Below are 15,607 nucleotides of genomic sequence, written 5' to 3'. Positions count from 1 at the left end.
CCTCTTGCCTCTCAGATTTTGGAAGGTACTTCTGATTCTTAAACCTTGGGTCGAGTGCTGTAGCTATTTTTAGAAATCTCACATTGGTATCTTCTTTGCGTTTTGTCAAATCTGCTGTGAAAGTGTTCTTAAAACAAACATGTGCTGGGTCATCATCTGAGACTGCTATAACATGAAATATATGGCAGAATGTGGGTAAAACAGAGCTGAAGACATACAGTTCTCCCTCAAGGAGTTCAGTCACAAATTTAATTAATGCGTTATTTTTTAACGAGCATCATCAGCATGGAAGCATATCCTCTGAAATGGTGGCCGAAGCATGAAGGGGCACACAAATGTTTAGCATATCTGACACATAAATACCTTGCAACGCCAGCTACAAAAATGCCATGCGAATGCCTGTTCTCACTTTCAGGTGACATTGTAAATAAGAAGCAGGCAGCAGCATCTCCTGTAAATGTAAACAAACTTGTTTGTCTTAGCAATTGGCTGAACAAGAAGAAGGATTGTGTGGATTTGTAGGCTCTAAAGTTTTCCATTGTTTTGTTTTTGAGTGCAAAAAAATCTACATTTGTATGTTGCACTTTCACAATAAAGAGATTGCACTACAGTACTTGTATGAGGTGAATTGAAAAATACTATTTCTTTTGTTTATCATTTTTACAGTGCAAATATTTGTAATAAAAATAATAATATAAAGTGAGTATTCTACACTTTGTATTATGTGTTGTAATAGAAATAAATATATTTGAAAATGTAGAAAAACGTCCAAAACGATTTAATACATTTTAATTGGTATTCTATTGTTTATCATGATTATTATTTTAATCACAATTAATTTTTGAGTTAATCATGTGAGTTAACTGTGATTAATTGACAGCCATAATATCCAGGATCAATCTCTGACTTGAAAAATAAATTCAGATTGACTTGGATCTGAACACTGCCATTACTCCTGATGTTTCAACCAGTTTTCCATCCAGGACATAAATATCCACTTGGGGGAGGCATCTGAGGGGTGATGCAGAGATTGATGTTGGGTCTAGTCTTGGTAACATCTGTGGGGCATATCCTTGGCTGGAGTAAAATGTCATAGCTCCATTGACGTGAAAGCAGGGACAATTTACACCAGATGAGGATCTTTCCTGTATTAATAATCTGGGAGGGGGGGTCAAGAGCATGTTAATTACATTTTGCAATGGCATAAAAAGTCTGTTTTTTCTCTCCAAATGTTTGTAGCATTATAGCTTTCATTGTTGGCAGGTGTGCTGCCGGGATCGAATTATGAGTGGAGACTGGATACGCACAGCTTGGCCAAATGATCATTAAGGAGATACATACCATAATCAGCTATAAGCATTTGAAGGTTATAAACACCAAGGAGAGAGGGGAATGGTTTAGGGTGGTCCAAGGAGCTGTAACTGGGCAAAATGGGATAAAAAAAGCAAAGGGAAACTGAGACACCAGTGATGAGATCTGATCGGCTGTGGAACTGACTCAAAGCCTTGACACTAGAGTCATTTCAAACTGGAGTGAACACAACAACACAAAATATGCTGTGGGGAATAATCCTGCACTGGCCGAGGGGCTGGCTATAAGTAATTTGATAGGTCTTTTTTACTTATATTTCTCTGATCCTGAGTTTCATTCACATAAATTTTCATGTATAATATAAATTTTAATTTGGCTTCAGATGATGTTAGTACTACAAGTGTCAGAACTACAAATGCTACTGTAATTCATTCATTTTGCTTTTATTACCATGAGGAACTTTAAAGTTTATTTTAGCTCAGGGGCTAATTTAAATTATAATTGGAATTAAGAATGGGCGAGAACTGCAAGTAAAACTCAGCAGAGGTACAAAGCTGTCAGAGATGGAGCTCCCTGTTCCTACCCCACCATACCTCCATTGCAGACTCCAAATGATCTGGAAATGTGGTGACTTCTGCTAATGAATACATACTCTACTTTGCATCGTTGGTGGTATTATCTCATTTACGTGTTTTATATTTTTAGTAAAAGCTGTTTTTATTTCTTACCTCTAGTCCATCTCCTGCACAGTATCAGTTGCTCTGCTACAGCCAAAGGCACTTAAATAATCCTGTTACAAAATTAACTTAAATGCTGAGGTGTGGTTGAAAAAGTATTTTTATTTGCTGACAAAATTGAGGGGTTCCTCTCTCAATCTCTGACAGTCACTGAGGAGTGGGGCATGAGGGGCTCAGACAGCAGAGTGTGGGGGAGAGAGGAAATATAGAAGGGAGGAAATTCTTTTTACATGGCTTTTATTTCATTGCATTTTCCTGTTATCATTTAACTAACAAAATTCTTCACCATACTCCCTTGGCTTGTATGTTGTATCCCATCCCCTTCATCTGTTTCTGGTTTTGAGCGTACATTCTTCAGGGCTGTCTTTTGTTTGTAAAGTGTCCAGCACAATAGGGCCCTGGCTTTGGGCACCATCGTCATATAAGTGATTACTTCTAGCGATGTCCCACAGAGCCTCAGTCAGGCTCCTGGGCCTTTTAAGGGGAGTCACTTTTGTCTGTCTGTCTCTGGGGTTTCTGTATCAGACAGACAAGACCAACTTCTGGCAAGCTAAGATTGTAAAGGCCACCTCCAGGCCCTGCTATGCTATCGCTGCCATCAGCACAACTCACACTCTGAAAACCACCAGCCTCATATACAGAGGGAGTCAAAGGTGCTATACCCAGACATGTATATGAACACTGCTATTACTCCTGATGTTTCAACCAGTTTTCCATCCAGGACAAAATATTCACTTGGGGGAGGCATCAAAAGGTAATGCAGCAATTGGTGTTGGACCTAGCTTTGCTCATATCTGTAGGGCAGATCCTTGGCTGGAGTAAATTGTCATAGCTCTGAGGTCGGAAAATGGTGGTGAGGTTCTCTACTAGTCTGTATGGTCTCAGGTAGGTTGATTCAGCCATAGGTTCAGCCTTGCTGAGACCATAGAGACTAGGAGTATGTGGGAGTAGGTTTCCCACAAAATTCAAGCACCCAAATAAGCACCCAGGACAGGATACCTGAAAGCAGGAATCTTCCAAGGAAAATGGGAGAGTTAGCAGGTCTGAAGGAACATCACAGCCCATAGCTATAAAACTTGAAGTTGTGATTTGTCAGATCTTATAAGCTAAACAGAGCCAGGACCAATAAGTAACTGGAGAGGAGACCTCCCACTAATATCTAGATGCAGGGTGAAGTGGAGTTGGTGATTCTGTAGATGCCACTCTTTTCTTTCAGAGTAGCAGCCGTGTTAGTCTGTATTCGCAAAAAGAAAAGCAGTACTTGTGGCACCTTAGAGATTAACAAATTTATTAGAGCATAAGCTTTCGTGAGCTACAGCTCACCTCTGCATGGTGTGCAAGGGCACTGCACTGTTGGAAGAAAACTAGTAAAACCAAGAACCACAGCTCTTGGACTGTTAGTGCTCCCATGGTGCTTTTGGCAAGAGTAAGGTTGCATCTAGGTCATTACTGTCTCATAGACTTTAAAGCCAGAAGGGACCATCATGATCATCTAGACCATCCACTGCTGTAATAGACCCATAACCTCTGGCTGACTTAGTGATGTCCTCAAAACATGATTTAAAGACTTTGCCTAATGAATTCTCCCCTGCAGTTTCAATGGGATAATTTCTCACTTTCTGTTCTACTCTGTTGCTTGATATGCCTATGGGCAAAGAGCTGGAAATGGCTGCATTTAGATGTTAAGTGAAATGGTTCCTCCATGTAATGTTTGTAAAATGCTTCAGGGTGAAGGTATTGTATAAATCTTAATTACTGTAGTAAAAATCAGTGAATTGTCAGTGACCAACATGAGGTCCTTTACAGACTGTTTGTGACAGTTGATGAAGCAATTCCCACATTTTGGATATAAAACTGGTGTGTAGGCTCTTTCTACTGTTTACTTTTGGGCAAGTTGTTCTGTTAAATCAAATTCATGGCAACCCTTGCTCATCCTTCAGATGTTTACATTTAAAATATTTCCTTCCTTTATTTAATAAGTATCTATTATAAACTTAGGCTATTCTATCGTAAAGGCCCACAGTACTGTAATTGTTCCATTGGAAGCTGCCCAAGATGAAAAGTTCAGGACTGGTTTTTAATCGGCTGGAAAATCACAAGAGCTAGCACTTGGTTTTTTACTCCAAAACCAGAGTTGGTTCTGATCCAGCTCGTGTTTTACCCTGACTCAACTCCCTCCACATTTGTTCAGATAAGTGATTATGGTTTAATCAGCTAACACAAAAGCATTTGCAAAAAAGGGACAAACTGTGTAATTTCAGCCAGCAGGTGTGTAACTTTACAAAAGCTTATTTTTAGTCAATAAATTCTAACAAGCCAAAACAAACCCTCAGCTCCATCCTCTGTTTTAATTTTGTAGCTGTGTATCCTGACTTTATAACCTAAGGCAATATTCATTTGTGTATCAAGCTGTTAACATTCTGGTGTGGAGGGAGGATTTGGAAGAATAATATCGATGGATGGTTTCTCAAACTTGACAATCCTTTCTGTGATGCTGCATCTCCATCTAGTGTTAGACTTTTAGAGTAAATTGTGTATCACAGTGAACATAAACAACGAGGAGTCCTTGTGGCACCTTAGAGACTAACAAATTTATTTGGGCATAAGCTTCCATGGGCTAGAACCCACTTCATCAGATGTATATCTGATGAAGTGGGTTCTAGCCCATGGAAGCTTATGCCCAAATAAATTCATTAGTCTCTAAGGTGCCACAAGGACTTCTCGTTGTTTTTGCTGATACAGACTAACACGGCTACCACTCTGAAACCTGTCACAGTGAACATAGCTGCCTTTTCTGAGTTCTTGCCTCTGGGCATTGCAGATACATAAAATGGTTACACCTTACTGTTTCTATCTTAACACTACCACTCCTGTTTGTCGCATCATTACCAGTGTCAACATGGCAGTGTCAACATGGCAGCGCCTCTGGCACTGTAGCTTTGTGGAATGAAAATACAAATAAAAGGCAACAAATCCCTGACTCAGATAGGTAGTTATATACTGAGGGCTGTTTCAGGTGGATAAGCTATAAAACCACCTGATCACCAATAAGAATTCAATTAGCATTTTAATAAAAACCTCACAGAGAGCCGGGTCGGGAAGAAGCCCCTTGAAAAAAGTAGAGCACAGCAAGTTTGTGCTGAGCCCAGTTACAATGCACTGTTCAGCATCTGTGGCTTTCTTCCCTTTATCTCTCGCCAAGCCACTGTCTCCAACTGTCTCAGACGATTGCTGAGTCTCATAGAGGCCGAATGGCACGCTAAGCTGTAAAAAAGAATTCACGTAGCACTTCCCCCTCACCCTTACTCTGTGTGTCTTTCTCTCGGAATCTAAAGCTTTTTAAAAGTCTCTTCTGTCAACAGCAACAACAACAAATGCTTTGATTAATCCACTATCTCAGTTTTCTCAGAGCCCCTTTTCCTTCGGGTGTTAATATTTGGCCCCTTGCTTGAGTATGAGCATTTATTTTAAAAGAAAATGTGTGCTCAGGCTGTTTTGACTTTTTCAGCTTCATAAAACTGAAATGGTTGGCTAGGGCAACAAATGATTTTCTGTTTCGCAAAGTTTGGGAGTGAAATATTTTTCTTTCATGGGTTAAAGGAGAAAGGTTAGAATTTGACAACAACCACTTACAGCTTCAGAATGGCACCAGAGAAGCCCTCCCTACCTCTAGTTCCCCACTGGAGTTAAAATGTTAGCTCTGAGTACACTAAAAATAGTGAAGAATTAGGGGTTGAAGCTTAGACGCCATCAATGGGACACATGGGCCTCCATTTGCCTGTTAATCAAAGCACTTAAGACCTAATCTGGAAAACCATATGCTGTGGAGGAGTTAATGATTAATGTCTGTGAAGTCCTGGCCCAAATAAGAACTAGCACTGCCAAATGTGATAATGTTGTCCTCTGCCACATAGTCGCAGCTTGGGCTTCTTCAGATAAGAATGTGGCCTTGTTTCATCTTCAGAGATCAATCCTACTAGGACAGGGGTTGCTTGTTAAACAGCTATTCATCCTTGCTCCTCAACACACATGCTTCAGAGCAAATATTTTTGCCTATACTTCTTCCTTTCTCATTGACTTATCTACAGAGCTTAACAATTAAAAATATGCCTTTGCATTTGCATAACATCTTTGCTCTGAGAATCTCAAAATGCTTATAAATATGAATTAAGCCTCAGAATACTCCTGTGAGGTTGTTATGGGATATATAGGGGTCATTTAATCCACCACTGAAACACAGCCATCTCCTCGGTGGAATTTGGCAGATATTAGATAGCACACAAGAACATCTAAGCAGCAGTTTATAGCAATATGTCAACGCCACTCTGTCCAACTGACACTGCAGAGGGAATTTCAATTGGTAAAATATGACCAAATGGAATTTGTCCAGGAAACTGGTTTAATCTGTTCTATCAACTCTTTCAGGAATGCAGCTAAATAAGTTTTAGTCCTCTGTGTGGTGTGAGCTCTCTTTTCCCTAAGGAACACTTCTAGGTCTCAGGGAGAACTACAGCAGCACCAAGTGCAAACTACCAATACCTGCCTCCCCAGAGTCCTCTCTCCATCCTAAGAATGTACAGCAAGGACTCACTGGAAATGCAAGTTCACAAAGTTCCATAAGGCATCATTTCTGTGGGAACTGTTCTGCAGAAGAAGTACTTTTACAACATTTTAACGTGAATCCACTATATGTCTATCTGGTTTCTTATATGGTGCCATAGTACCTAAGCACCTCATACTTCCATAAAATTTCACATGACCTTTAAAAACCAAAAGTGCTCATGTCCTCTTTCATCTGGAAGGCCTTCCCAGCACAAGACCTCCAACACTGTGTTGGGGCATTGGTTCAGTCCTTTCTCAGAGTGTTACCTACTGAGTCAGCAATACCACTTCTCTGTGCACCTTGGTGTTCTTCAGTAGTCTCCATATTGGTGGTTTCTGCCTAATCCTGCTTGCATATGATCAGTTGTACCAGGTCTATTGTAGCTGTTGTAGAATTGTAACTATTCCATGAACAAGTCAATTTTGGTCATTTCCTCCTTTGGGCAGAGGTGAAAGTAAGCCGGTATGCCCTGGTACGGCGTACCGGCAAGAGCCGGTGCACCATACTGGGGCAGCCCGGCTTCCCCAGGGGTCAATTTAAAGGGCTTGGGGCTCCCAGCAGTGACTGGAGCCCCAGGCCCTTTAAATTGCCTCCAGAGCCCCACTGCTGGAGCCCTGGGGTAGGGGCTGCGGGGCTCCGGCGGCTATTTAAAGGGCCCGGGGCTCCCCTGCTTCTACTGCCCCGGCCCTTTAAATAGCCTCTGGAGCCCCGCTACCACTACTCCAGGGCTCTGGGGCTATTTAAAGGACCAGGGTGGTAGAAGCAGGGGAGCTGCAGGCCCTTTAAATAGCCCCTAGAGCCCTGGGGTAGCGGGGACCTCCATGGGGCTATTTAAAGGGCCGGGGCTCCAGCTGCCTCTGCCGCCCCGATCCTTTAAATAGCCGTTGGAGCCCCGTTGCTTCCCCAGGGCGCCGGTGGCTAATTAAAGGACTGAGGTAGTAGAAGCAGGGGAGCCCCGGGCCCTTTAAATAGCCCCAGGAGCCCTGGTCTGCTGCTCCTATCCCGGTGGGGGTGGGGGAGGAGGAGAAAGATGGGGGGCACTTACCTTACAGGATGGGCTGGGGCTGGCTCTGACCCCATCAGCCCCGCCCCTTCTGCCCTAGGCCCTGCCCGTTCCAGGGGCCAGAGCTGGCACCAGTGTTCCGGTAAGTCACTCAACTTACTTTCACCCCTGCCTTTGGGTATCTTGTTTCTAAATGTCTTGTCTTAAAGGCCAAAATTTCCATAGACATCAGTGACTCAGGGCTGGCCCCTAGAAACTTTTAACTTAATCAGCTACGTGAAGCTGGGCATATGTTCCAGTTGACTGAGAATAAATGAGTTGATGCACTTCTATTCATCTGTCACCATGTTTTGTCCAGCAACTCCAAATCTTGGAATTCTTCGCTCCCACACAACATCTTTTTGCCCCCATTCTTTCCTGGCAGAATCACCACACAACTGGGGAGTCTATTCAGGAGAGGCCTGGCACTGGACAAGGCTTGCAGCAGGTCAAGAATGATATTCATTGGCAAAGATGAGTGCATGGGTAGCTTATGTAGCACATTATTTAACTCCTGCTGTAGCCATTGCTATTAGTATCTCATTATGTATTAAAGTTCACATGTGTACAATGAAGAGAGACTATGATGTTTCGTTAAATTTGCATCAGTGGAAAAATCTGTTCACTTCCATCACTATGAGTGCACTTTGAAAAACCCACTCATTTGTCAAAGAGCAGTTAATCCCTAGTGTATCCATTGCATCCCTCTCCTACCTCCCTCTCTTTTCTCTGCACTTTGGAGTAGAATGAAATTTCCATATTGTTTCATGGCACTGCAGTGTGCAATTTACAGGGCTGAGAGTTTAAGTTGCTCGAAAGATTAAATTTATTCCAATGTATCGAGTGGGCTAGAGTTCAGAAAAGCTTAGGTGCACAATTGTGCTCCTAATTTCTGTGTAATTGCTCTGACTGCATGTGAAGAACAGATAATTTTGTGTGTTGTACAAGTGATTCAAACTGACATTTAGCATGTGCAATTATTGGAGAGATTGTGTGCCTAACTTATTTGAAACTCTATTCACATATAAAAATATCTGTAGGTGTAGAACAACAAATATGGAGTTCATTTTCGTGTCATGTTAATTGATTATTCCCGACCCCACAAATTGTTTCTAATCTTCCCAACCTCCCCAATAACTAACAAGCATCCTAAGAGTTGAATCTGTTTATGTATTGATTACATGAGAGTTGACACAGGTCTGAAGTTGCACCTTTTAAGTTCTTTACCCTTAGCAAAGTGCTTATTATAAAAAAGACAACTGATCACAAAGCAGTCAACGGTATGCCATTTTCTTTCCAAGGATAGAAGTGGGTGATTGCCTATAACAGAAGCAAGAAAGTCACAGCTAAGCTCCTTCTGATTCTCTTCCTTCTCTGTTTTCTCCTTTAGTGTGGAAACAATAAATGATGGGCAGTTTCACAGTGTGGAATTGGTTATGCTGAACCAAACACTGAACTTGGTTGTGGATAAAGGAACCCCCAAGAGTCTTGGCAAACTGCAGAAACAGCCCACAGTCAGCATCAACACCCCGCTCTACATTGGAGGTATGTTCAGTCACTCTTCACAAGAATAGCTGAGTCCTCGACAATTTTCCAAAAGTTTCCTCAGCTAATAATACAGCTGGCATCTCCCAGCAGATCATGTAACTGCTATGAAAATGATTTGCCTGGAATAAAGACATAAGAGATTTAAAAAATAAGATATTCCAGTGTTATGGTCTGACGAGATGTTAGTAGCCCCATTAATTCAACAGTCTGTGAAGCCATGCAGGGTATGCATGGAGATACTGCAGTGATAGGGATGGCAGAACTTGGATTGGATAGGGAAATTCTCCTCTTTAGCCATGGTTTTTCCAAATTAGCTAGATTAAAACCAAGCACAAATGGCTGCAGGTTTATAATGGATCCCTAAGGGCCATTGGGCCTGATCCAAAAACCATTGAAGCTGATGATAAAAATTCCCTTTGGCTTCACTGTGTGCTGGATCAGGCCTTTTGTGAATAATCCCTTTTAATAATCCCTTTTCTACATGGCTGCTGAATTATTATCCTCACAAATCTGAAAACTGGATAATTTTGTTTTGGCCAGAGCTGAACCTTAACAATTGGCTCATATTAAGAATGTCAGAGATTAAAGAGCCTCATGCAGCAGAGATGATCTGGCAACAGAGCTATGAGAACATCTCCCCTGAACCACCCAACATAAATAGTATGTCCTATGATAACATCTCCCCTGAACCACCCAATATAAATAGTATGGAAATAAGCATAAAAAGATCATGTAATTAGACTTTTGTAATGCATAAGCATATAATGGGAGAGCATTAAAGTAGTCTTGGCTTCTGACTACTTCCTTTTGCAAGCTCAATGTTTTCCTAACATAGCTCTGCTAAACATCGCTCCTCTCTAGACATATTGCAAAATCTGTCCTTTTATAAATGAAAGCATAAACATTTGACTGAAAGCTTTATAAATTCAAAGGACTAATGTGATGTTACTTCCATGAAGACTCTATAAGGATCATGTTTTAAGTGCAATGTAAAACCAAGGATGTGCCCAGTTATACTCACTAAATGTCCCAAGTGTTAATCACAGTGTCCCGTCCAATATGAATAGCTATTTTATGCCTGTCTAGATTAGTGTTTATGAAGGGCTTTGGGATGCTCAAAGGGAAGGTGCTAGCCATTATAATTTATTCCAGTATTATTGTGAATGCAAGATAATCTTTATATTTTGTTTTATCTGAAGGGATCCCAACATCTACTGGGCTATCTTCATTGCGCCAAGGCACAGATAGGATGTCAAACGGCTTTCATGGATGTATCCATGACGTCCGTATTAATAACGAGCTCCAGGACTTTAAGGATCTACCCCAGCAGTCATTAGGAGTCCTTCCTGGCTGCAAATCCTGCAACATCTGCAAGCATGGCATCTGCCGGTCCATAGAGAAAACCAGCGTTATCTGTGAGTGTCACCCAGGCTGGACAGGCCCACTGTGTGACCAGGAAATTGGAGACCCCTGCCTTAGTAACAAGTAAGGTCATTGGTGCTGATGGGAATGCTCTCTTCAATGAACTGACATTTAACTTTTTATCTTGCAGAGCCAGGCTTCATTTTCAGAGGTGCTGAATACCCGCAATTCCCACTGAAGCCATTAGGAGTTCTGAGGCCTCTTCACCTCTGAAAATTTACATCAACCACTTCTTGTTTAGAATGCTGGCAGGCCATAGATCTGTTCTCCAGTTCAGGGGAAGTTGAGGCATTTATATTAAGAGCCACATTTTCAGCAGTGGGTGTGCCTGCCAAAATACACAGCCCCACATTGCATACATAAGCCCCACATCAATCATACACATTGCATTTGATCCACTGATTGAATATCATTACCCAGGGATGAGTTTTCTGTAGGGGGATGGTGCATATTTTTTTGATGCATCTACATCCAAAAGAAAGTGCCCATTACAGCATGTGCTGGACGTGATGTTCAGAGTCTAAATCTCCAAAGGCCATAAATGTTGTTCTTAGAACTATGTATTCCAACTTAAACTCGTTCAAAATCCCTCAAAACTCAGCTATCCTTAAGAGTTCCCTTTGGAGTAGAACATCTGAGGAACAGCAACAGTGTATAGTCTCAGGGCACGGGCTTATGAGTGAAGTATTTATAATTCAAAGAAACAAAGTGCACATTTATGTCAGAGCACTGGATAGATACATTAATTTCCTGACAGGAACACAAATAGACAAACCAGCACAGTCCAATGGTCTATGTAGCCCTGTGTCTTATCTCAAACAGATGGAAATACTTTTGTATTAGAAGCTACTCCCATGGTAAGCTGTTGGAGAATCTGTGGAAAGGGGTATTGCAAACACATGGTTCTGACAGACAGAGTGACCCAATCTGTAATTATCCGTGTGACTGATTGCAGTGAACAGGAATTTTACTTGGCACAGCAACCATTTTAAACTAGCTTCTGGGCACAATCCTGCAGGTATTGAGCTCCCTGAATGCTGGCGATCTGAGTATGCCTAGCACCTCACAGGATTGAAGCCCTTTAAGTTGTAAGCCTTAGTAAAACTAGGTAGAGTAAAATAAGAGACAGATCTGGATACATGACCCTAACCCTAAACAATGCTGAAATATTGATTTGATTTTTATTTAAACTAGCCTTTTATTATTGTATTTCACCAATGAGGATGCACAAGCAGTCCCGAGTTTTCAAAATCAGCAAATAGCCAGGATGGCTGGGCAAGGAAAAAAAGAGGGACTTGCAGTTGTTTAAATGGTGAAGGCTTGTTTCACCCTGGGTGTCCAAAAGACTGGTAGGTGCCATACAGACAGAGACATGATCTCCACACTAAAGAGAGTACAATCTAAGTGGAAACGTGATAATACAAAACTGAGGAGGAGACTGGGGGGGGGGGCTGAGTAACAAGGATTACTGATTGAGGAGCAGCAGTTAATGTAGTGTTGTTGAAAATGCCTTCTTTTAAATAATGTGACTCCACTTAATTATCATTTTTTCTGTATTCTGACCTCATGTTGCTTTTATTATTTCTTGTTTTTTTATTTTTGCCTATTTTGCACGCACATGAACCTGCAAGGGTTAAAATAAACGTATTTTTTAAATGGGAAATAATTTAAAATTCCAAGAGTAAAAATAACAAACGGGAAAGTTTATGTAAGTGAGAGCTTTGTATCTATGAAATGTTTGTACTGCTGGATGGCATCCCCCCACATAAAGATGCCCCCTTTCATCTCCTGCTTCCACAATTTGAGCCTTCATCTACCCACTGAATGGGGGGATCTATTGCACTTCCTTATCAAGCACCACCTCTCCAGAAATACCAAATCCCACTGCAGGACTCTTGAATCATGAAACCATTAACCTAGAACTGAGTCAAGTTTTTCAGAGTAATTTAGCTTCTTTTTTTCCACAAATTCCACAGACAGATAATTTTCCTCGCATTTATTCATCATGTGAGGTAATCTGTAGAATAATATTTCCAAGTACGCTTTGACATGTGGATTGTTCACAAGCAGTTTCTTTCAAGTATTGATACTCTGAATCTGAGCTATTTTGTTTGGATAAATTGTATTGTTTGATCCGTGATTGAATGAGCCTAACCTTTTCTCAGGTTTCCCATGAGAACATTTCATGATCACTAAGTTCAGAATATGCTTTCTGTGAATATTATCCAATATTCACTTGCAGTTTCTGCCAGCATGCCTGGCACTGAACTTCTTTGCTTTAGAATATTGGCCAGAAATTGAATGAGAGCTAACACATCCAAAGTAAACATTCCTGGAAAAATTGAGGTCTCTTCCTGTCCTAATTAAAACACCACAAGCATAAGCCAGCTCTAAACTATTCTTCTTTCTCAGGTGTCTCCATGGTAAATGCATAGCTGTCAATTTTGCTTACACATGTAAGTGCTCAGAGGGTTATATGGGCATATACTGCGACAGGAAGAATGACTCCTCAAACCCCTGCAGAATTATGAAATGCAACCATGGGCAGTGTAAAATTTCAGAACATGGGGAGCCATACTGCGAATGTGACCCTAACTATAGCGGAGAACATTGCGACAAAGGTATGCCTGGCTACAGTGCCTGGGATGCTGCTTTGCTGTCATTTCTATTCACATTTGTCTTCACTCTTCCTCCATTTAACTCTTATTAATGGGACTATGGCCCCTTCAGAGCCGTTGAGGGAGGAGGAGAGGGAAACCACACAAGAGCTGGCCAGAAGCTGTCTGAACATATGGAAAAGGTAGATCTATGGTAATAGCTCTGTTCCTCCTGAATCCTGGAGGTTTGTAGCTCTGTGGTTTCTGAGTGGGACGTGTGAGTGGAGAAGGCTTGGGATGTGGGTGCTTTTCTGTGGCATCTTTCCCTTCATACACTATAAGGATTGTCCTCACTGCATTATTAGGGATGAAAATTCCCCCCCAGAACACTGAAACACATCCCTGGTGGGGAAGTTCAGAAAGGCAAAGGCAGAATTCCCAGGAAGCACTGCTCCTTTAGGAACCATGCTGTGTAGGATGATTAATATGAGTTGCCCTCATTCCTTCCCTCTCCTGAGCTGTACAGGTTTGAAATGGAGTCTCATGGAGAATTCTTAGCTTTTCCTATACTCCTATTGGGCTTTTGGGGAGGCCAAGCCCCCTGTCTGTTCCACACCTATTTTGCCCCCAAATGAAATGGCCTATTAGAAACTAAGAAAGTTATAACTCCGTCTTCTAGTCCTTCCTTTGTTCCCCTGCAAAAGCAACAGTTTGGCCCATAATGTTTTATTTAGGTAGCAGCTTTCATCTGAAAGGATCACAGTCTTTGCCAATTCCATGAATCTGACTGCTGCACAGTGACTGCACAATAGGTTAGGACCGGAAATATTGCCAAGTATACTTGGGCAAACCCCAGATTATTAAAGTTCATACAGAGTAGGCTGAATGTTGGGTTTGAGAGCCTCCTCTAAAGACCTACACAGAGTAAGCTGCATGGAACTCCATATATCTCATCTGAAAGGATGTAGGACAGAGCAGCCTTACCAAGATTTGTACCTGTGGCTCTAGGGAGCTTAAGTGTTTCAAATGTGAGTCTCATTCCATTAAACCATTCCCATGGCTAATAATGGTCTTACTATTAATATATTTTTCCATCTAATATGGGGATAATATATACTTTACAGGGTGCTGGAAGCTTAAATAACTATGGTTTGTTAAAGCATCTCCAGTTCTGTTGAAGGCAACAGGCCTGATTCTACACTGCCTTGTATAAATACACACCTGCACAAAGAGAGTACTAGTCTGTCCTGATAGCATTTTACACCTGGTACAAAGCAGTGGAGAATGGAGACCCAGTGCACTGTTTGCCTTTAATAAAATAAATGTCAGTACATGCACAGGGTTATTTGGTGGGGAGGGGGTTACAAGATAATTATCACCTTCCCCATCCTTCCTCTCTCTAACGATCTTGGGGTTCATTAAGTAACAAGCCAGTGAATGAGAAAGGAATAAAACTTTAATAACACAAACTGGGGAGCGTCTCTGGTGAACCGCTGTGCACAGCCATGCCTTTAGGACACATCTCCAAATTCCTATGTTCATAATACTGTTCCTTATGAGGGAGCATCTCTAAATTATAATCTTCTACAAACCTATCTCTGCACTCTCCGTTGTCTTAACAGAGAATCTTTGCCAGGGGGAGATTGTCCGAGAAGTGATCCATAAGCAGCATGGCTACAGTTCGTGTGTCACTGCCTCCAAAGTTCCCCAGATGGAATGTCGTGGCAGTTGCAGTAATGGGCAGTGTTGCGTTCCCCTCCGGAGCAAAAGGCGGAAATACATCTTTCAGTGTGTGGATGGATCCTCCTTCATGGAAGAACTGGAGAGGCATGTGGAATGCGGCTGCTCAAAATGCTTATAAGGCAATCTCCAGTCTCTTGCCACTTTAATCGGACCTATTTACTTTCAGCGTGAAGAAGAAGAAGAAAAGAATATTAAGTATATTGTAAAATAAACAAAAAATAGAACTTATTTTTATTATGGAAAGTGAATATTTTCATCTTTTATTATATAAAGTATCACACCATTTCGGGTATATGTATCATATAGTGAGTTATTTTTACCATAAAACTTTTTTAACAGTTGTTAAAAAAATTAAAAATGTTTTTAAAAAATAAAGAAATCATAGCCTAACAAAAGGAGAAATGGGGTAAGTTTATAAGCATGCATGATGGCCAAATGTGAAGATATTTCAAGGACCTGCCACAAAACGATAGATACAGACTGAAAAAAATATTCTCCGAGGTTCTGGTGGGTACAACAGGAAAGCACATTCTCACATCTGACAGCCATCTCTTCTATCTGTGCATCCTGAAAATGTCTCCCTCTCAATTTTTACCCTTGCCTA

At 41.4% G+C, this 15,607-nt stretch overlaps 1 protein-coding gene across 1 annotated transcript in view; it reads left to right on the top strand.

Annotated features, from left to right (window-relative positions):
- SLIT3 (slit guidance ligand 3) overlaps nucleotides 1–15,178 on the top strand; it is a 796,449-nt gene extending 781,271 nt beyond the window's left edge. Inside the window, exons 33-36 of the mRNA XM_038413692.2 lie at nucleotides 9,084–9,238; nucleotides 10,441–10,726; nucleotides 13,076–13,284; nucleotides 14,883–15,178. Coding sequence (XP_038269620.1) covers nucleotides 9,084–9,238; nucleotides 10,441–10,726; nucleotides 13,076–13,284; nucleotides 14,883–15,121 — 889 coding nt within the window. The 3' untranslated portion in view covers nucleotides 15,122–15,178. The remainder of the gene's footprint in view (nucleotides 1–9,083; nucleotides 9,239–10,440; nucleotides 10,727–13,075; nucleotides 13,285–14,882) is intronic.
- Nucleotides 15,179–15,607: the final 429 nt, after the last annotated feature.

Source organism: Dermochelys coriacea, chromosome 8 (genome assembly GCF_009764565.3).
Source record: "Dermochelys coriacea isolate rDerCor1 chromosome 8, rDerCor1.pri.v4, whole genome shotgun sequence".
NCBI lineage: Eukaryota > Metazoa > Chordata > Testudines > Dermochelyidae > Dermochelys > Dermochelys coriacea.
This window is presented reverse-complemented; position numbering and strand designations above follow the sequence as displayed.